General features: G+C 42.8%; 2 protein-coding genes across 3 annotated transcripts in view; both read left to right on the top strand.

The window, feature by feature from the left end:
- Window positions 1-12733, top strand: part of cacna1bb (calcium channel, voltage-dependent, N type, alpha 1B subunit, b) — a 131559-nt gene extending 118826 nt beyond the window's left edge. The window contains exons 41-50 of the mRNA XM_076980781.1: window positions 645-750; window positions 837-944; window positions 1536-1645; window positions 1736-1899; window positions 2182-2311; window positions 3944-4054; window positions 5433-5471; window positions 6952-7204; window positions 9040-9272; window positions 9591-12733. Coding sequence (XP_076836896.1) covers window positions 645-750; window positions 837-944; window positions 1536-1645; window positions 1736-1899; window positions 2182-2311; window positions 3944-4054; window positions 5433-5471; window positions 6952-7204; window positions 9040-9272; window positions 9591-10142 — 1806 coding nt within the window. The 3' untranslated portion in view covers window positions 10143-12733. The remainder of the gene's footprint in view (window positions 1-644; window positions 751-836; window positions 945-1535; window positions 1646-1735; window positions 1900-2181; window positions 2312-3943; window positions 4055-5432; window positions 5472-6951; window positions 7205-9039; window positions 9273-9590) is intronic.
- Window positions 12734-12981: 248 nt separating this feature from the next.
- Window positions 12982-22684, top strand: part of LOC143481897 (uncharacterized) — a 102051-nt gene continuing 92348 nt past the window's right edge. The window contains exon 1 of one of the 2 annotated variants that reach the window (XM_076980082.1): window positions 12982-13400. In XM_076980082.1, coding sequence (XP_076836197.1) covers window positions 13271-13400 — 130 coding nt within the window. In that variant the 5' untranslated portion in view covers window positions 12982-13270. The remainder of the gene's footprint in view (window positions 13401-22684) is intronic. The other variant, XM_076980081.1, reaches the window with a different exon arrangement.

Below are 22684 nucleotides of genomic sequence, written 5' to 3'. Positions count from 1 at the left end.
GTGTTTGATCTGTGACTAACTGTGTGTGCATAATCTACATGGACAGCAATCTGTGGTCTTTGTGTGCAGCTGTTTTTAAATCAAGAGCGAGATCGAGTGCTTTGCTTAAGAAAGAGTCTTAAATCCACATTTTCCTGATCAGTTGTTGTTTTATGAATATAATAAGAATCATATGCACTGCTATCAAAAACTTTGAGTGAACTGCCAAAGGCTAACACGCTGTCCATCACATGGCATGCACACTGGTCATCTTCCCTAATCCCTAAGCCCTATTCCCTAATCCCTAATCCCTGTACTCCCCATGTTCCCCGTCATATCACGACTGCACTTTCTGACTCCACCTCCCTCTCTTCTCTCAGATGTGCTTGGAGTCACTCGGTGCGCTGCAATAAGACCTCTGAAATTCACAGAAGATGTCTTACATTAAGACTTCATTTCCCACGAGCCCTTGCGGCCTGTGCGTTTTGGCGAGCTCCTTCATTTGACAGCGTTTGACCCGCACGCCAGCGCGCACCCAGTCGCTCCAGAAAGGCCAGCGTGTAGTACACGTGTAGTATGCGTGTAGTAAGCATGTAGTATGCGTGTAGTACACGTGTAGTATGTTCATTGCGTGTTCCTGAGCCGTGTGATCGATTCCTCCGCAGCGCCTGGTCAGGATGAACATGCCCATCGCCGACGACAACACTGTTCACTTCACGTCCACCTTGATGGCCCTCATACGCACCGCCTTGGACATCAAACTGGCATCAGGTGCGTGCCCCGCCCCCTCATCCCAGAGACAGCCAGGTAGGCTACGCCCATCTCCCCTCCACCTGACAGTCTGCTCTCATTGGCAGGTGTGCTCGCTCAGCGTCTGTGTGATGTTGACTTGAGGAGGGAGATTAATAAAGTGTGGCCCAGCCTGTCAGCCAAGACTCTGGACCTGCTCGTCACCCCTCATAAACGTGAGCGCCCTCCCATTGCATTCTGGGTGAACCCTACGTTGAAATGCTGGTATTAGCTCAACTGAAACAAGATCATGTGACCATGGGACCTGACCCTGCATGGTTATTGAATTATGGTCATGGTTCAGTTATGAAAACAATAATGGCTTTTCAATCGGAAGGCAATATTACAACGTTATGAAGGCAGTTTGCCGCTTGAATAATTTTTAGTACCTTTCATGTGATGTGTATCTGCTGCCATCTAGTGGTCATTAATTTCTTTTTTCAACGGTAAAATGAAAGTACAGTATCAATGATTTTTCAATAAGGATATTTTATTTGTGTATAGTTGCCAACAAGATGTTGAGAAATTGATTTTATAATATAATTAAAAAAAATTTGCTTAATGTAATTGTTGTCTTTTATAGTGTCTTACCTCATCTGACTCATTTGTAAACCTGGACTTCTACTGAACACTCGGGATTAATGGAGAGTAGCTGGTAGAGGCCTGTGGCTGCTAAAGTCTTGTGTCTGTGTGTGTGTGTGTGTGTGTGTGTGTGTGTGTGTGTGTGTGTGTGTGTGTGTGTGTGTGTGTGTGTGTGTGTGTATCAGACAACGAGCTGACCGTTGGAAAGGTGTATGCCGCCCTGATGATCTTTGACTACTACAAGCAGAATCGAGCCAAGCGTCTACAGCAGCAGCAATCCACAGGAGGGACGCAGGTACGAAGCTCCGCCCCCACACACCGCTATAACCCCCCCCCCCCCTCTTTTTTCATTTGTTCCTAAGGCAAATGTCTCTCTGTCCTGTAGAGTAAGATAGGGGCCCTCTTCAAGCCCCTGCTACCTCTCACCCACCTACATGACTACGAACCACCAATCAAGAGTGGCAGGCTGCCACCCCTTTGTCAAATGGATGCAGCTGCTCAGCCAACGCTCCCGCCCACCACATCTCTCGTGACCAATGGGGAGGCAGTGTGAGTGTCTCTGACTGCTATTGTTTGTTTGAAAAATACTTAATATTAGAAAATGCGTGACTGACTGTCTATTAGTAATGTGTAAGATGACTCACAGTAGTGAGAAACTATTTTAGTCAACAGGATAGATTTGGGTTGAGAATAAAGATCACCTAAGATTGGGTTGAGGGGGTGTGGATTAGTAGGTGACTAAAAGGAGAAATTGAATAAATAATGAATGAACTTTGTGTGTGTATTCACATGTGCTGGTGGGTGTGTGGGTGTGTGTTTGTGTAATCAAAGACAAAGCCAGTGTAGTGCCCTGAAACGCCCTCCTCCAGGAGAGGCTTCCTGGGAAGGGAAACAGCAGAGATCCAGAGTTTCTGTCCAGCGGGGGCGTTCAGAAGACGTGCCAAACACAACCAAACCTCAGGTACCAGGCTCCTCGAATCAATAACCAGCACTCAGCTTCTGTGGCAGTCTGGTCAAGAGCGCACGCTGCAGTCTACTGTCAAGAAAATTCACCCATGTGTCAGACCATCTTGTTTCGAACTATTTCACATTTTAAAATAATGCCTTAAGGCCTCCAGAGAAATAGCTATGGCTATCTTTATACTGATTACAATGAAAGTTAATTCAGTTTTGTGGTTTCACGTTGTACTTTCCTGCATTGCTAAATGTATGGAACTGTGAGTCCTTACTGCTGGGAGAGGAGATAAGAATGGAAGAAAATGTCTATTTAACAAAAATGGTTAAAGGATGAAAAGTTTTGTGACTAGGTAGCATCCACTTGAAAGGCAAGGTTTAAAAAAGACTGAACATAATCTAAAAATAGAATACATTAGGAATCAAAAGAATAAATGCATTGTTGAGCTTAAAATGAAGTAGCACGACCCTTAAACAGAACCGACAGTCTGGATAAATAACCCAGATACAAAGTTAAGCCACCAGTGATTTACTTGTCCTACAGATGACTTATAGACCACTAATAAAACCTCGACATCAGCCGTGAAACATGCAGGGAGCGTGGGGGAGGACTTCAGAATAGGGGTGATGTTTCCTTCTTGTGCTCCTAGTGAGAACTCTGTCAGATACGTTTTTAATAAACTGAAACTGCTTGCTTGTCCTTTTTGGATAATGGTCTCCTAGGAGACCATTACAGTAATCACTCCTGCTAGAAATAAAAGCATTGGCAAGTTTCTCCAGGTCTGGTTTAGTCAAGAAATCTCTTGTTAATGTTTCTTAGGTGATACCATGCAGATGTGCTAAATGATTCTGTGTATGTCTTTACTGTTCCCAATTATATGATATCTCTGTTTGATCTTTAATCAGGTGCAGAACATTTTATCCCTCAGGTTAGTGTGGTGCTCAAGGCACTGTGAGTCGATGGAACGGTAGTTGTTTGGAAGGATTTACTCAGTAGTAAATGTGAAGGGCGTCTGTGTTTCTGTGGTAGTCCACAGTCTCGTAAGAATGAACCAAGACGAAAAGTGAGAATCGAACCGTAGGGACACCGCAGGTCACTGGCACTCTTTCAGAATCATTATTCTTTTTTTCTGTGCAACTGTTCTGATCCTCGATGCACAATGTACTGAAAGATTTTCAGTGGAGTTACAGTGGGGCTCTGGCGTGCCAGCCTCCGTTCCTGTGAGATGGTGTCGGGGGTGTGTTAGAGTGGGTGGCCTGCTGCGTCTGGTTCACCTGCACAGGTTGCATGTTCCCACCAGTCAGACGAGTTCAGTACTTTTACACCAACGGAGACACAAGAAGCGGAGTTGTGTTTGGTCTCTTCACACGATGAGTGGACACCAGCCATTGTCAATCTTTGCTTCTTTTAAAACGTAGGTTTTTTCCCCTTGATTCTGGGCCTAAGACACCCACTCATTTCCAGGTGTATAATTGCAACTCTGAAACCAGAACCGTTTTTATTCCTGCTCATCTTTCATCGCGCATTTGTGTCCGTGTGGAACCACACTGCGTGTGAATATCTCTGTGTTATGAATGTTGTGATGTATGTGTATCTGTGTGTCTGTCTGTGTTTCTGTACCCTGTGTGGACCTTGCAGGACATAGTAGAGATGTCAAATATGGAGAATGATTCTGACGTAGGGACTATCTCCAGTCTGGAGGGCCAAGGGAGGGCAGCCTCAATGCCCAGACTTAGTACGGGCTACCAGGTAAGACTCGTGCTTCTAACTCGCCGTTCTGCCGTACGACTGTCAGCACTGCTACATACACCTGGTACTCGTAGCATTACGTTTGCTGAACAGTAGCAACTTCCTGCTATAATTTATGGAAAGATTTTTATCTGTTGTGCATTTTTTTTGTATTCCTGGAGTTCGAATGATCATGGTAATGGCAGATGCAAATGTAATGTAATTACATTTGTAATTTACAATGTGTGAAAGAATAAAAGAGAGTGAACATTAACAGAGAATATAACCAATGCCTTTATCAGTCAGGGTGATGGATGGATTGATGGATGGAAGGATGGATGGATGAATGGATTGATTGGTGGATGGGTAGATGGGTGAATTATACAGAATAAACTTTATCGATGAACTAATGTTAGTCTAACAGTGTAACGAGCAGGATAGCAGAGATCATCTCACAACATGCATGAAATGCAACAGGACCGTTAACACGTACATCAGCCCTTTGTGTGAGGGTGTTAGGAAGTGGCAGTTATAAGAGCCAGTATGTTTCTTTCTTCCAACTATACTCAGATCATATTTTACATTCATGACTTTTGTTTTGTTTCATTTCATTTTTTTGCTTTAATATAGCATTTATATAGCATAATTATATTCACAATACTTTTAAATGTTTTGATGCACTTAATTTTTTGTCCTTTATTCTTTCTTTGTTTACTTATCAGAGCATGATAAGCATGATCTTTCTCTGATTTATTATTTCATACAGAATTCTATTCATTTCACACCCGGATAATGAAACTCCTGTTCACATATTACTCTCTTGTTCTTTTTTCTGATGCCTTTTTCTTTTGCATGTTCCATTTATTTAAATCTTTTTTATGAGGTGTGCACACATTAGAGGGCTGTAACGGTCTGCCCCGCCATCGGAGATGTCTCTCTGATCATTGGACATTTGTATTGTTTGGTGTTGTGCTGTGCCTTGTCTCGCCTGTTTGGTCTTTTTCCTTGTCTTTGTCTGTCCTTGTCTTGGTGTATCTCAAATTCCTGTCCACCCATCTTCTCTGTCCAGTGTTTTGTGTTCTTCCTCCCTCCTTTCATCATCTTTCATCATCTTCCCCTCTCTTCTGTTCGCGTCTTCTTCGAGCTCCTGTGCCTTGTCTTGTGTTGTCCTCTATCTGTCTCTTCATACTTTGTCCCCTATCACTGCTTCATACCAGCCTTCTCTCTGCTTTGACCCCGCCCCCATCCATAGCGTGTCCCTAGCCCCATCGCAGGCCCCTCCCACTTCCTCCTGGGCCTGTGGTCAGGCCCCTCCCCTCGCTCTGATGCTGTGTGTCCATGTCGGCTGTGTGTCCGTCCCCTGCTCTCCTCACCTGTGTGTCCTCTTCCTGTCCCACAGCGGAGCCTATGGCGCCACACCACGGGGACGAACCTAGCAGTATGTACAACTGTTCTGATCCCCTCTCTCAAACTCTATAGCCCTCTATCTTTTAACTTCTCACTCTTGCTCTTATAGTCTCACCCTAATCTCATCCCCTCTCTTTTACTCTCTATAGCCCTCTATCTTTTAACTTCTCACTCTTGCTCTTATAGTCTCACCCTAATCTCATCCCCTCTCTTTCACTCTCTCTAGCCCTCTGTCTTTTAACTTCTCACTCTCGCTCTTATAGTCTCACCCTAATCTCATCTGCTCTCTCTCACTCTAACTCATCTGCTCTCTATCTCACTCTAACTCTGTGCTCTCTCTCTCTCTCTCTCTCTCTCTCTCTCTCTCACACACCTTATCAGTCTCAGCCACATGCTTCTCATTTCTGTGTTGGCCTGTGTGTTCTCTGACCATTCAGTCAGTGTTCTCTTAGGTTATAGATAGTCTGCTCAGGTTGAACATAACACATACATTTCTTGTCAGTATGTTGGTACCACTTTCTTTTGAGAATCATCATATATTGTCACGTGAAAAAGCTATTTTGCTTTTTTGGGGTGGGCGAGTCGTAACAGTTGTGTGTGTTTGTGTGTGTGTGTGTGTGTGTGTGTGTGTGTGTTCAGGTGGTTATAATGATGCATTACCTTCTTCCCACATCCTTACCTCACACTATCATCAGCTGATACGAGGCTACAGAGGACCTACGTTAAATGAGAACACATACAGCTGCCCTACTGTTTATTAGCATTAGCATATACTGCATCTGTATTTGTTTACAGTTTAACCTGTCGAAGGTTGGACGTTCTACCTCAAACTGACGGAGACTAAGGCTAGACTAGAGGTGTCCTAACACCTAAGAGGCCAGCACGATCACTAATGAGTGATACAGTAGCTTTTTGGCAAGGATGTGAGAGGAGGGGGCTGCACTGCTTCTGTAAGTCTGGTAATCTTGAGCCACCAGGTGGCGCCAGTGAGTCGGTTTGTCTCAGATTGTTTTGATGATCCATCAACTGATCTGTTGTTTTCACCAAGCATTGACCAGCAGTCCAAAGAGTCGAGTGCCACACCATACACCCTATATCCTTTATTTTGTCAATTAAAAAGCTCTTCTAATCTCTTAACAACGGCCTTGTTGATTCTTTTTTCATGCTTTGGTTGCTGCTTGGTTTAACTATTCCTGGAGTTCATTCATGAATGTTGGGAAGCATCTCGATGACAGCATTCAAACGACAGAGTGTTTGCATCGGACCATGGCAGTATCCCCCCTTCAGGATGTGTGTGTGTGTGTGTGTGTGTGTTTTCAGTCATAAGCGTGGACTGCGCATTGCTCTGAAAGTCAACGTGTGTCCAGTGTCCGGTCACTCCGGTTGTGCACGTTGTAACTGGTGTTTTTACTATGATCCGTTTCTCCAACTGTCGTGCCGTGGCGTCTCGGACATGTCCACATCGCGTCCTCCTTCCGCTCACTGCCACGTCCTCTGTGTCCCCCGTCAAGCCCATCCTGGACGGCAGTCCCATGAGACGCTCCGCCTCCTCCGTGGCTCCCCAGGGCGGAGGGCAGGAGCTGAGACTGGGGGAGTATGCCCTGGAGCGGCTGCCGCTGGGCCTCGAGTCCAGCTACGCCCACGACAGGGAGAGGGACCGAGCGCACCACCACCACCACCACCACCACCGCTGTCACCGCCGTAGAGACAAGAAACACAAGTCCCTGGACCGAGCTATCAGTGAGGAGCAGCAAGGATCTGTGGGTAAGACGGCCTGTATACACACACGTACACACACGCACCTTCTATCCATCACTCTCACAGACTGTGAGACAGCACGATGGAATTCCAAGGTGCTGTTTTTCACAAGCATGTCACACAGTTCTGTAAGTTTAGAAGAGGGACCAGTCAGATAACAGACAATCCTCGGGTGCCCACAACACAACCCACACCAGACATACACGTCCACAAGAGCTGTTGACAAGAGATCCTTGCCAGGGACATATCTGGGACAATGTGATGAAACAGGCCAAAGATTAGGACCGCAAAGAGCCGACTTTCGGCGCTGACTTATGGTGACCTCCTCAGCGGTAACCTGTGTGAACATGAATGGAATGATATATATTTCAAAGTGGTTCCTATGGAAAGGAAATGTAGTGTGTAGTTTGTGTCTGCATATCTGGAAAACTAAGAAAATATTGTTTAGTAGCTGATGTATAAGGTATTGTGCTAAAAGTTATATACTATATATAATGTTTTAAATTGTAGTGAAGTAATTGTAGTGAAGTACAGTTTTCAGATCAGACTTTTCCCCCCAGATGGGATAAGTACTTTATATTACAAAAAGAGAATGTAATTCTGAAGGTGTTAAAATCACCAACAAGGCTTCTATTGGTTTCTCCTGTGAAAAACTGATTATATTTCTTGCGAGTGGTGCAGTGGATGATTCTGCAGTGCGTGAGGGGTGAGAGTTGGTCCTCTTCTTGTAAGTGCCGTGTTAATAAGAGCAAGTTGTAAGCAGCAGCACCAGAGTTATCTGGTGTGTTATCTATTACCTGAACGGTCATTTACGCTACTCTGACCAGCATGCGTTTGTCTCATATGTAGGAGGTTAGTGGAGCATCCTTGAAAAGGGGTGTGGCCTCATCTATGAGCTTCTTATCCTCACACCTTTCCCACGGCAAATGTGTAGAATGAGACCATCAATGTATCTCAGGAATACTGTGAGTGCAGGTCTAAAATATCAACAAATGCTTCTCATCAAATCCAACAAAGAGGTTTGCATAGGACGGTCCTATACTTATTTCTGAGTAGGAGAGAGAGAGACAGACAGAGAGAAACAGACAAAGACAGAGAGAGAGAGACGCAAGTCGTGGTCTGTGGGTGGGTGTGTGCAAACTCCTCCCAATATTATTGTGCTGGAGGTTTGTGCTATACATAAAAGTTTACTTTTAAAAAAGTAAATCATGTATACAACCTCCAGTCTTTTTGGATAAAGTTTGGTCTCTCCTGCATAGCACAGTGAATGAAATTCTGTTTGGGATTATGGGCATCGGGTTGTAGAAGCAGCCAGTTCTGCCTCCCAAGGAGATTTGCTGTAGGACTTAACAGAGGCAACACTCACAGACCCATGAAAGAAAATCGGCTTTTACTGGGACTTGATATTCTTTATTTGTTTGTTTCTTTGAGTGCCCTGTTCTCCGGCTAAAAGAAAAGACCTCTGGGCTCAACTGCTCAGCCAGTTAGAAGTCATCACTCCTCTCTCAGATCAAAGGGCCTGGTGCACAGTTGCATTGACACAGCTCCCAAATTTATGGAGGTGTCTGTGAGGGTCAGCAGGAAGAAAGAGCATCCGTGCTGCTTGAGTGACTGATGGAGACAACTGTGCAACACAGCGGGACAACCTGGACAACTGTGCAACACAGCGGGACAACCTGGACAACTGTGCGACACAGCGGGACAACCTGGACCCTTGCACCACTGCACTGTGCAGTTCACTTTTGCAGAGAGATTATAACCGTGTCTCAAGCTCATTCTGGAGGTTTAGTTCAGCTGCACTAACCCAGCAGAAGTGCTAACGAGTGATTTTATTGTGTCAGATACACCAGTGGACCCCAGCGGTAAGCTGCCGCCCAGAGAGTGGACACACGAGAGGGAGAGAGACCGCGGCCGCTCTCACGAGAGGAAGCACCAATCAACCGCCGCGGACAGGAAACAGCGCTACTACTCCTGTGATCGCTACGGGAGCCGTGAGCACTGCCACAGCCAATCACCTGGGCCGAGCCGGCCCGCATCACCCGGAGACCCACATGAGACCAACAGACTGAAACCGGTCAGTTAATCTCAGAGTCTCATCTATCTATCTATCTATCTATCTATCTATCTATCTATCTATCTATCTATCTATCTATCTCTCTCTCTCTCTCTCTCTCTCTCTCTCTCTCTCTCTCTCTCTCTCCATTATTGTCAGTCTCTCTATAATTTCTTCAATTTCTTCTGTCTGTTGTTAATTCATCACATTGTTTCTCTGTCAGTGTTCTTTAGATCATGCTCAGTCTCTCTCTTCTTTCTCTCGTCTCACCTGCTCCGTCGTGCTTTTCTTAATCTGTTGTGTGACTCGTGTGGTTAATGGCTGTGTGCTGTACTGCAGGGTGTCACCTCAGCTAAGGGCGGCCCAGCCGGCTTCACATCAGGCTCCAGTACACTGTGTCGGGGGCGTCGGCAGCTCCCACAGACCCCGCTCACCCCGAGGCCTTCGGTGGCCTATAAGACTGCCAACTCCTCCCCGGTACAGTTCGGCGCCGCACGCTTTTCAGGCTCCGCCGCCGGCCCCTCCCGCCTCAGCCGCGGCCAATCGGAGCACGACGCCCTTCTGAGCGGCGACGTCCACCACTCCCCCGTGCCCGTCACCCGGATTTGCTCGGACCCCAACCTGGGCCCCCTCCAGCGAGACCCCCACCTGTCGGAGGCGGAGGACTTCCACGATGCCTTGAGCAGTTACGGCTCCGGGCGCTCCCCGAGGACCGCGGCCTCCACCTCCCACTTATCTTCTGGTTTCGGCAGCTCCTCCACGCTGCACCCGCAGAGCCGGGGTGGAGTGCCCAACGGATACCACTTCACCCTGGGTGTGAGCGCAGCCCCGGGGGCCAACGCCAGGATTTCCCCCAGCTACCCAGAGATGGAGAAAGATGACTGGTGCTAGCATGGTGACAAATGTCCTCCTCAAATCTCTGTCAGGATAAGGTATGTCATTTTTCCTCCAAGATGGCAGCACGTGGCTAACACCTGTGTACTAGTGTGAAAGTAATGTGAAAAGGGGAATGAAAAATGTTAAATGAGTCCTTAATCATTTATTATCAAAGAGGGCCGGTGTGTTTCGACTGTGCTATGACATTCCTTCTTGTTCAGTGGTGAAGTTGGGTTTCTGATCAGTTTGTAAAGGGAACGTGGTGCGGGCCGTCTGCTAACCCCAGCAGAGCTCTGGCCGGGTGAACGACGAGGAGGAGAGACGTAGTTGAGATACGAGTGGGCCGTTACAGAGCACCGCTCTCCGCTCTCCAGAGTCACGTCAGCAGGGCGTCACACCAGGGCAGGGACCCATCACTGCAGCTGTGCCTGCTTCAAATGCCACCAAGACAAAGAGCAAAAGGGCCCAGAAGCACAAACTGCAAGGAAACCACAGAGGCACAACCAGTTCTGTGCCACTCCAGCCCAGACGGGTGTCGGGAACCGCCTAAATCCTCCGCCTTTCCAGTCTGTTATGGAGGAGGAGGCTGAGTTTTATCTAGAAAGATATTTCTAAGTATTACTAGTTTCACTGCTGTTTTATGCTGTCTCTTCCTCTTTCAAGTGGCACCAGTGAACAGCTCCCACCATCTAACAAGGCCAAATTGTAGTTAGTTTTATATTGAGCTGCGGTTGTCAGATAATCTTTTCACAGTGTTCCTTTTTTTTTTTGTACCTTGTACACAGCGAGTGTAGCTGGGCGTCCTGTAAGGTCTAATCTTTTTTTACTGTATTACACTCAAGTGGTAAAATAATATCAAGTGCCTAACCTTTGAGATTTATTGCTGTAAGGTTAGGATGTGTTAAGAGGCATTCTAACCTATAAAAGGCGAATTCTAGATACTGTACACTGTAGGTAGATGTCACTGCTATTTGTTTACTGTATGTACCATAGCATGTTATGAGAATAGAGTTTAATACATTGCACAAAAGAGAATATAGAAAGGACTTGACTGGAATAATTTAAGTGGATGTTTGTGTGAAAGTATTTGAGATATGAGTGAGTATTTCAGATGATTTATGAAAAAGGGAAATTGTTGTAATGCAAAGAAGATCATGTGGGTTGAGACAGCTAATGTATGATAAGCAGACGTGTTAATGCCATTGAAATGATCAGTAAATCTGAATGATACAGCAGAACTGAGTGCATGTTATGGGGTCCAAATGTGGTTGTTGTTGTAAAATGACAAAATTACAGCCCATGGTGTACCATGTTTCTCACTTCATCATGATGAACTCTTCTTGTTCTGGTGAGACTACATGCGTTAGATGGGGCTGAAATTATTTTTTTGACTCTCCTTCACACAGTTCACCGAAAATCCCACAATGTCTTTTGTTTACAGCAAAACCATTTGAGAATATTATTTAGATTCCTAAAGATTTGACAGACATGCGTATATATCTCAGAAATGTCATGTAAATACTTTTATGATCGCAGATATCAAAGCTGATATGAATTGCTAAACACTTTGTAGTCGCTACTGAAGCCATACTTCTCCATGGGTCTCTCCACACGCCGTGTCGTCTAACAAAGCAAAAAGTGTGTGTTTGTAGTGTAGGTGGAGTTTCTAGGACAAGCGTGGAGTTGTACTGTAAGCCCAGGGACGACTCAACTGTTGTGATAATGGGCAGCGAGGCTATGCAATGAGACCACACTTCACAACTGCTCCTCGTACGGTGTAGTTCCCCCTCCCGGGTCCCACTGACCTGTGACCAGGCTGAGTAGGACAGGGAGGGGCCGTTTCAGGTCACATGACACAGGGCGTGCAGTAATCAGTGACATGTGTGATATAGTGCTGCGTGTGTACAACTGAGTGCTTGGTCAGGGAAGGCCGCATGCCGTCGTCCTGCCCTGAGAACTGAAGTGGCTTTTTTTTCTGTGTTTACATCCACCCGAAGGCTCTGAGTACAATTCGAGAAGTTTACGTGAGTCTCCAGTGACCTTTGACTACTAAATTTACCCCCAAATCTCCTTTTCAGTGGAGAGAGCAGACCTGTGCACCCAATGTATGTGTGACTGCCCTAAACAACCCTTCCAGAAAAAAACCAAAACAAAAAGAAGGAAGGAAGGAAAAAAGTAAATAAATAGAAGTAAATATAATAATAAAACTTTCTGCCAGGTGCCATATTTAATGCACCTCTGTTTCTCTTCACATTCTACCTTATCCCACCTACCTGTGAGCCATTTCCTTGGACACGTCTGCATGTTATGATGGCATATGTGCATGTTCAAAATTGTTTACTTTCATTTTTAATTCGATTTTTTTTTATTATAATTTCAATGATGAGTTTTTTATGAAATCTTTAATAAATTACCACACATTTGTGGAAATAAGTAAACTTAAAGTCTAGAATTGTTGTAAAAGAGGTGTTAAACAAAATGGAGAATTCAGGTGACTGAAGCATGGGTTTGACTTCATTGTTCTGAGTTGATCAGTCATCACTGATCAATCACTGTCTGTTTCATTACCATCTGTTACCATTTTGTATCGCTGAACTGAAAATATATAAAAATTAAACATTTTAAGAATCTGATTCACTTGTTGGAATGTCTTTGATATTTATACCTGTTTTAACACGGGTTTGTAGGTTCCTGATTTATCGTTTTCATATTAGAAACGGTGGCCCAGTCGTGAAGACTATAGACAGCTGATTTGGTCTGGGGTGGGTGTAGATTTAAAGCGGACACACTCCGTATTGGCCTGATGGAGGACTGGGCGGAGATGCATGTGCCATAGTGAACTGAAGGCAGCATCACAGGATGAGCGCACTGCGTAAAGGCAGCTCAATAACCCGAAAGCTGATCGGAGAGACGGTGGGACACCTAAACCCATTTCAAAAAGTGCTGTGCTGAGGATCTCTGAAGATACGTTACTGAGCTCGTTTTTCTATCCATGTTCACAACCCAATAATAATTCGTTCGGGACGCGCAGTGCCAAATTAAACCAGAGACGGGAGACATGCCTTGCGCTCTTGGATAGCCCCGTACCATTTTACGCACGGACCTTATTCAAAAAGTTTGCTCTGTTTTTAGACACGCTGACTATGTTGCTTAAACGTATCTTCATAGCCAGTTTCATGTTTGGTTTCATTAGAAACATCAGCTCAAGTCCAACTGTAAGTGGGCCAACTGATTTGCCCGAAATGGACACCGGATCCGGGATGCTACAAACAGGTAAGAGGACTCCACTGTTTTTACGTGGACACTAGTTTGATTAAACCCTCTGATTAAACAGATGTACGCGTCGTTTCATGTTGTAAACATAGTTTACTTAAACCGCAGCCTGGTGGATATTTTCCCCTCACTAAACGTGGAGTTGTACATCACCCGTTATATAAGGCATAAGTCATTTTATTTATGTTTCCCCCCAAAATGTAGCGTGCTCACCAAAGTCTTTTTTTGGCTATCAGTTCTTACATTTAGTTTGAATGTTGTTTTTTGTAATTCCTCGTGGAGCCGCTGTGTTTTAACATTTGGTGTTAACAGGTGCAGTAACCTGCCCTTATTCACACACGCTACTTATTGACTGCGCCTTTTTCAATCTCGGGTTTACGCGTGAGGAAAAAGTGATAATTCTGTCATTCGAGCACCTATTTTTCTCCGTTTAAGGTTTTGTGGGCGGAAACACATGCTAAGCCAAATCTGAAACAGATGTTTGTGGAATTTGCGACATGGTACTTGAGTATAACGCCCTCACCTCAGCACACACACGAATCACGTTGAACTGGATCTTTGAAATCTTCCTCAACCAACTGGGATCCTCAAAAGGGGTCAAATCATCATAGCACTGTCAAAAAATATTAAGCTAGCACTGTTATTTTCTTAAATGCAGCCTGTTCCCAAAGTTACATCATGAGGGACTTGAATTCTTAAAGAGGCTCTGTGCATTTCAAATATAATGAAACTTGTGGTAGGTTTAGAACTCCCACAGGGGCGTTTTCAGACAGCCTTGCGTGCATCCTCAATAAGGCTTTAGAAACAAACAAAACATACACTGCCACTGCTACTCTGTCAGCCCTGGACACATCAATCATTAGTGATGACTACACAATAATCTCTCCTGTTTGATGTACCACCTTAGTACCACCTTATTTTTTTTTACCCTTTTTGCTTTGCCATGTTTACAATAACAGAACAGAGAACACGTGACCTGTTAGAGGGGCCGACATCCCATCCAGTAGAAGAAATGATGCTGCTTAATTGAACAGTTGTTTTGTTTTGTTTTTCAATTGGGTTTAATTAAGTGGCCACAAAATGTATTCAAATAGGTTTCGGAAATTTAAAGGCAACTAGTTTATAGACAACTTTATAGATAAATCAAGAGAGAAATCCTTGGTTGATTTGATTACATCCAGGTAGTTCACCACTGAATGGTTTTCTTGCGACAGCATAGATTGCACTGTGTTTAAGACCCTCTTTAAACACTGCAAGTTCTTAACAAACCTGCGGAATTTCATACCAGTGTAAGTTATATACCAGTGTAAGTTATATACCAGTGTAAGTTATATACCAGTCTAGTTATATACCAGTCTAGTTATATACCAGTCCAGTTATATACCAGTACAGTCAAGCCTCATTTGTGAGAGATGGGCACTGATGAAACTTAATTCCCTTTATCCCTGAGCAATAAAGTTGGGCATGTTCCCCGAGGGCTGAGTTCATTAGAATGTAAGAGAAGACACAGAGCGCAGTGGTGAGGTAATGTAGAATGAGGGCACCACAGCTGCATGTGACTGTGTGGGCTTCAGGAATTCTCCTTATAGCCTCTCACACATCACATATCACTAAAGCCACAGTCATGTGAGCATTTCAGCTCATGGTGTCAGAGCATGATTTACATGTGTGGTGGTTTGGGCTGAAGACCTGTAGCGTTATTACACTGTATGTTTTATACATATAGAGATATAGAGGAGAACATGCCATCTTTCCTACTATTCGGATTAATCTGTTTTTATAAAATACATATAACATATATTTTTTTTATAAACTATATTTTAGCATTTTTCTTCTTTTGGTATTTCTTGATATTTCACTTTTTGATTGCACTTTGTGGGTGAAATGATTTTGCTTCATCAGTCAGTGTTTTTCTTAAACTAATACATTTGAGTTGGGAAGATGGTCAGGTTTGCTAGGGCACAGATAGCAAGACCTTAATTCAGTACTAAACACTCTGCACTTGTTTTTTTAAACAACATTAATTACATTATTGTATCTTCATCCACTGCTCTCATGGGTAAACCCACGTCTTTAACACCTTTGGCACTGCCGGCAGTAGAGACAGCATACCGGTAGTTGGTCAGGGTTTATTTCCAAATAACAAAATAATAAGCATAACTTAGAACTAGAAATTAAGGTTATGTTCACATTACCAAGCAGAAGTGACTCAAATCTTATATGTTGCCTACATGTGTCCTTTTGTGATTTTTTTCAGAGCTGTGTGCTTACAGAAATCAATATCAGACTTGAATCACTTTCATATTTGTTCTTAAATTGGGCACATATCTGATTCATGGGTATGTGTCTGTGTCATATATGGTCAGATCAGAATTTGTGTGTATTTTTGCCTGTACACATGTGATTTGTGCTATCGTCAGCGAAACCCAGCAGTGTGACAAATCAACAGTAGAGTAGTGAATCAGAAGGGCTGTCAGTAGCTGCCGAAACAACACAGGTTAGCTGTCTGCCTGTGTGTTCGCCTTCTGATTGTGTACAGACGATGAACTATTTGTGAATAGTTTTTTTTTTGTTACAGTGCAAAACATGTCAACATGCATGTGTGCCATTCAGGAGGACAAATGCGTTTACATTATCAACAGATACAGGTCACTTGCAATTAAAAACCCAGAATTCAACAGTGAGACTTGTGAATGTGAACACTGCTAAAATAACCTTGGCAACACAGACAGCTGGCCAGTGTCTTGTGATTGGTGGCTCTCTGCAGGTGAAGTGGGCAGAAGGTCACGCCTCCTCACTGCATTTCGACCACTCATTGGCTGGCAGGATGTCCTGCATTCTTAGTGTCCAGGAGAAGGAGATTAGTTGGTGTGGTAAGGAGTTCGCCCCTAGAGTGTGGTCCAAGAGTTCTGGGTCCTGGGCCAGTTATTCTAGGATCAGTTGGTACTGACCAAACTCCTGTTTTAACCTCTCCACTTGGACTTGGGATAGTGACTGGGTGTGAGAATCACACTGATGCCCACTAATGCTTTCTGACAGAGCAACAGGCTTTAGGGTCTTTAAAATCAAATATTCCAATCAAAATGAATATAAGGTTTATTGAAATTAAATATTTTAGCAAAAAGATGGAAGTCACGGACCTGTTTCATTGAAAGAATACACAGGCACAGCTGACTGTAATTCTATGGCGGAGTTAATTTTGTCTCCAGCAGTGACGCTCCAGACAGCAACTTTGAGGTAAATACTGCAGCTGAACTCACCTGCAGATTCTAGCGGTTTCACTGTTTATACGTAACTGTGCGTTCACACCGAAAGCGATAAAATCGCTCTCCGTCGCCGAGTCGCCAGCATCGCGTCGCGTGGGGGCGTGTCCAACATCACGCCGGCATGCAGCACGTGACAGATATGCAAATCACGTTTTTAAAGCAGGACGCAGTATTTATGTTAATCTATTGATTACAGGACACACGATTATAAAGGAGTGCGTGTATAAAACATAGTGTGTGTGTATAAAACACATATAGTATATAAACCTAAAATGTTTATGTATTTTTTTTACTTTTTACCCCAGACCCGAAGATCAAACAGGAATTTAAAAAATCATAACCAATAATCGGGTATACGCTAATTTATTGCAGATGTTTTTTAACAAATGAACAGTATTCCCTCCAAAAATAAACATTTTGTATTGTAAATAAACAGGGACACATCGTAAAGTGCGGGACATCCAGAGACAGCCACTATTAATCTCTCCTCCATTTTGCAATCGGAACAAATAATCAGTAGGAACCAAAGTCAGAGGTGCGGTTTCGGAGGAGGGTGCAAACATACTTTCTGATTGGTAGTCGCCGCCGCGCGTCACTGCTCATTTGCATAAAGTTGAGCTAAGCTCAACTTGTTCGCGTCGCGCCGCGTCGCTGGGTGTCGCTCACTCTCATTGAAAATGAATGACTTCCGGTCGCCGTGTCGCTCTCGTCGCTCTCGGTGTGAACGCACAGTTAAGCCTGGTTTAAAGCCTGGTTTATACTTTCGCGAGCGACCGTAGCGCGCGACTCCGCCCACCTCGCGCGACCCTGCGCGAGCGGTGTAGGCGTTTATACTTTCGCGAACGTCGCGAGCGTCGCTGCAGTGTTCTCCGAAACGATAGGTGGCAGTGGAGAATAAAAACCCCCTGCAAAACCGGTGAAAGAACATTTTACCTGACCAGAGACCGTATATATACACCAGGCACAGGGCTCCGTGCAAGATGGCGGAGTGAGTAGACGCTTTCTACCGAGGTCTGCACAAAAAAGTTCATGAAACGCGGTATAACCCTGACTATTTGATCGCTGGCACAAATAGCTCTTTAAAAGATAACAGACACAACAATTACAGCAGAATGCCCAACCAGAAGGGAGCAAAAAGAGGGCTAGAAACCTCCAAATCCAGATCCGCATCAGAGAATGCCAATGAGGCCAATGCTACAACCGGTAACGCGTTATTTGATAGCTGCCACGACTACGCGGCATCTCCGATAACACTGACAATGAATGACGAGGAAGTTGACAACTTTCCTGACCTCCCTGTTACACCTCTGAAATCTCCAGCTCCTAAGAAGATGATGTACGAACGCAGCTGCCCTAATCCGTCTGCCACTAACGAGATAATATCCAGTCTGTCTGCGCTAATAAACACCAGATCTGATAACATCGAGAGCATGGTGAAAGAGAATACGCTAAGGATTGAGGGTCTCAAAAAAACTATTGACTTTGTCTGCGCTGAAGTGAAGGAGGTGAAGGGAAAAGTGAAGGACCTGGAAAAAAAAGTAACAAGAGAGGAAGGGCGGGTATATAACTGTCAGCAGAGGTTAGCTGAGTTGGAAAGATACTCCAGGAGATGGAATCTCAGACTACAAGGAGCTGAGGAAATGGAGAAAGAAGATGTGCGAAGAAAAGTGATAGACATTTGCCAGTCAGTTTTGCCAGAACATAAACATAAGCTGACCGAGGCCATCGATACAGTTCACCGACTTGGAGCCAAGCGACCAGGAAGCACCAAACCCAGAGGAATCATCGTTCAGTTCACCTCTAGAGTCCTCAGAGATGCAACATGGAAAGCTGCCAAGACATCATCCTACCTGAAGGACAACCACCTGAGATTCACTGAGGACTTATCTAAGGAGGACAGGGAACAACGCAATAAACTATGGCCCATGATAGATAAAGCCCGCAAGGAGGGTAAGCCAGCCTATTTCATTGGAGGTCGCGGTTTTATCAGCGGAGCAGAAGTCCTACCTCCTCAATAAGCATTCTCCTTAGCTTTAAAGATAACAATTCTGTGAACTTATTTACACAATGAACCTGGTCTATACTTTTGACTACACTTTTGATTCTCTTTTAACAATTTATATCTGCCCTTAGTTATTATATCATTCTGTTTAAAAAAAAAAAAAAAATACTTACCTTGTTGGCTATTTAGTCAGGTTATTCACTGCTCAATTTCTTAAAGTGTGCAGCACCCGGTCCCCTTTTTCCCTGTTCTGTGAACACAGCCTTAGCTTTAAAGACTTATTACTTGTTCTCTTTGTTAATTTTCACTAGTAACTTTGTCTCTTTCATTAGTTTCTCTTAACGCCAGGGGTTTAAGACAAACCTGTAAACGCAAAGCATTATTCTTATTTGCTAAACAACTTAAAACTGACTTTTGTTTCTTTCAAGAGAGTCATTCCACTTCTGCAGACAATAATTTCTGGAAATCTCAATGGGGAAATGAAATCTGGTTGTCTCATGGTTCTGAGCGCTCCGCGGGTGTTGCCACATTTAAAAATAATTTCTCTGGAGCTATATTACACTCTGACTGCGACACCCTAGGACACTACATATGCTCAGTAATTGGTTGCCATCACAATACCTTTATTCTAATTAATATATATGGTTACAATAATAAAACTGAAAATGACAAACTATTTGAGTCTTTAGAAGAAAGAATTACTTTATGGCTTTCTAGATACCCAGACTCAATCCTTATAATTGGCGGGGACTTTAACATTGCCTTAGATGATACGATCGATAGAGTGCCTCCAAGGCAACAAACCTCATACAGTGCCAACTTAAAAAATTTTATGGAGAAGTTCAGTGTTGTTGATATTTGGAGAGAAAAATCCCCAGATGCCAAAATCTTTACATGGAGCAATAAAACAGGATCTAGGCAATCCCGTATAGATTTTTGGCTTATCTCTAATTATGTTAATAAAGACAATATAGCTGTTAATGTTCTGGCCACCCCTCTTACGGATCATAGAGCTATTCACATTACCATCCAAATTTGTGCTCTTGATAACACACATTATAAATGTTCTTACTGGAAACTAAATAATTCCTTGCTAAAGCATGATATGGTGAAGGTTCAAATTAATAAATTGATTATATATTATTGGAATAAGGCTATCAAGGAGGGGTCCTTCTGCAGCAATTGGGAACTCTTCAAGTTTGAAACCGGAAAATTCTTAAGACAATATGGGAGCCGAATTTCTAAACTGAGGAAAGCTGAAGAAGCAGATATTATAAGTAAGATTACCTCTTATTACCATAAATCCCCAGAAGAAATAATGGAGGAAGATAAGTTGAATCTAATCGAACTTCAAAACAAACTGGATGTCTTATATAAACAAAAGGCTGAAGGCGCCTTCATTAGATCTAGGAAACGATGGTTAGAGGAGGGAGAGCAAAACTCTGCTTACTTTTTCAGGCTTGAAAAATACAGATCAAAATCAAACTCTATTTATCAACTAAACATTAATGACACTATCTCCAACAATCCTAGACAAATTGCTACATTTTGTGCAAAATTTTACTCTGACTTATACAGCTCGAAATATAATGAAGAGATTTCTGTACCATTTCTTAACAATATTCAAAATTTAAAAACTATTAATGTAGACGATAAAAACTATTGTGACAGCCCTTTGACCATGGAGGAAATCTCTAAATGCATAAATGCATTGAAGGCCAATAAATCTCCCGGCACAGATGGTTTATCTGCTGAGTTTTATCAATCATTCTCTAATCATATAGCTCCTTTTCTCCTGCAGGTTTTTCTAGAAAGTATAGAGAATAACACTCTTCCTCCTACCCTGACTCAAGGTCTAATAACGCTCATTCCGAAACCTAACAAAGATTTACTCTCTATTGATAATTGGAGACCTATATGTTTACTCAATAATGATTATAAGATTTTAGCTTTAATACTTACTAACAGAATTACAGAGGTTTTGGACACAATTATTGATGAGACACAGTCAGGCTTTATGAGAAATAGGCACATCTCTAACAATATCAGACTAGTTCTAGACCTACTCGATTACTCATATTTATTGCCTGATGATAGTTTTATTCTCTTGCTAGACTTCTATAAGGCATTTGATACAATTGAACATCAATTCATTTTTCAATCTCTGGAAAAATTTGGTTTTGGTCCCTTCTTCTGTAACACTATCAAAACATTATACTCCAATAGTAATAGTTCTATCAAAATGCCATATGGCTCCACCCCTAGATTTGACCTGAAACGAGGTATTCGCCAAGGATGTCCCATTTCACCATATTTATTCTTACTTTGTTCACAAATTCTTGCAACTCATGTCTCCAATAGTGCTGTACAAGGAATCACTATAGCCGATAAAGAGCTTCTAATCAGTCAATTGGCTGATGACACCACAATCTTTTTAAGGAATGCAAACCAGATCCCTCTCGCCTTAGATATGATTAGTGCCTTTTCCAAGGCCTCTGGTTTATGTCTAAATTTGAACAAGTGCGAATTGCTGGCAATTAAAGATAGCCCAGCAAATATTATTTGCAACATCCCTGTTAAACAAGAAGTTTCTTATTTAGGAATTTTAGTCTCTAAAGACCAAAATTTAAGATGCTCTTCAAACTTTACACCAATTATACAGAAAACCAAAAATAAACTAAACCAGTGGCTGCAGAGGGACTTATCTCTTAAAGGTAGAGTATTGATCACTAAAGCTGAAGGATTATCTCGATTAACATATGCTGCTCTCTCCTTACACTTAGATAACAAAATTGCTAAAGATATTGATTGCATGCTCTTTAATTTTATATGGAAAAACCGTACACATTATATTAGAAAAACTGTTGTTATGAATAACTATGATTCAGGTGGTCTTAATTTTCTGGATTTCTCTACCCTCAATCACGCTTTCAAAATTAATTGGGCTAAACACTTCTTTAAGAACCCGACTTCTATCTGGAACCTTATACCATATCATGTTTTCCTGCGTGTTGGTGGCCTTAACTTCATTTTTAACTGTAGTTACAATGTTGAGAAACTTCCTGTAAAACTCTCCTCTTTCCATAAGCAGGTACTCCTAGCGTGGACCCTCATTTATAAACACAACTTCTCCCCACACAAATACATTATCTGGAACAACAGAGATATTTTGTTTAAAAACAAGTCACTTTTTTTTGAGGCTTGGCTTCAAAATGGAATCCTACTAGTGGCTCAACTTGTTAATAAGGAAGGACGTTTACTCAATTACAGTGAATTCTGCTCATTATATAATTTTCCAGTTAGTCTCCAGGAATTCTCCATGGTAATTGATGCGATACCCTCGGGCACTTTAATGCTGTTGAAAAACACTAATTATACTCTGTCTGTTCCACTCAGTCTCCCTGACCTATCTGAATCCCCTATAGGGAAAATCTGCTTTTCACAGGAGAACGAGAAGAGTAATAAGGGAATACGCAGGCTATTCCAAGAAATTATCATATCTCGTCCATATATAACATTCTATTGGAACCGTTATGTCCCAGATATCCACTGGAGAATGGTTTGGTTGATCCCTAATAAATATTTAATTGTAAACAAGGTGAAGGAAGTGTCTTTTAAAATTCTCCATAAAATCTACCCTGCTAAGCACTATATGACAAAATTTAAAAAAGACATAAATATTAATTGCAGTTTTTGTGATGGCCCTCCAGAATCTGTAACACATCTTTTTTGGCTTTGCTCCTTCACACAAAGGTTTTGGAAGGAGTTTAGTAAATTTATTAATAACCACATTTTAAGGAATTTCACCTTATGCTGGGAAAATGTCTTATTTTGCTTCTATAGTTTCCCCAGAAAGGATGCAAAATGTTTTTTTATAATAAATTTGCTTATTCTTTTTGCTAAATTTTATATTCATAAATGCAAATTTGCTAATAAAACACCATGTTTTCCTCACTTTATCAAAGATGTGGAATTATATGTGAAATCAATATCAGACTCTACGAATGAAAAGGCTC

Source organism: Brachyhypopomus gauderio, chromosome 18 (assembly GCF_052324685.1).
Source record: "Brachyhypopomus gauderio isolate BG-103 chromosome 18, BGAUD_0.2, whole genome shotgun sequence".
Classification (NCBI taxonomy): domain Eukaryota; kingdom Metazoa; phylum Chordata; class Actinopteri; order Gymnotiformes; family Hypopomidae; genus Brachyhypopomus; species Brachyhypopomus gauderio.
The sequence above is the reverse complement of the archived record's forward strand: the minus strand, read 5'-3'. Positions and strand labels throughout refer to the sequence as shown.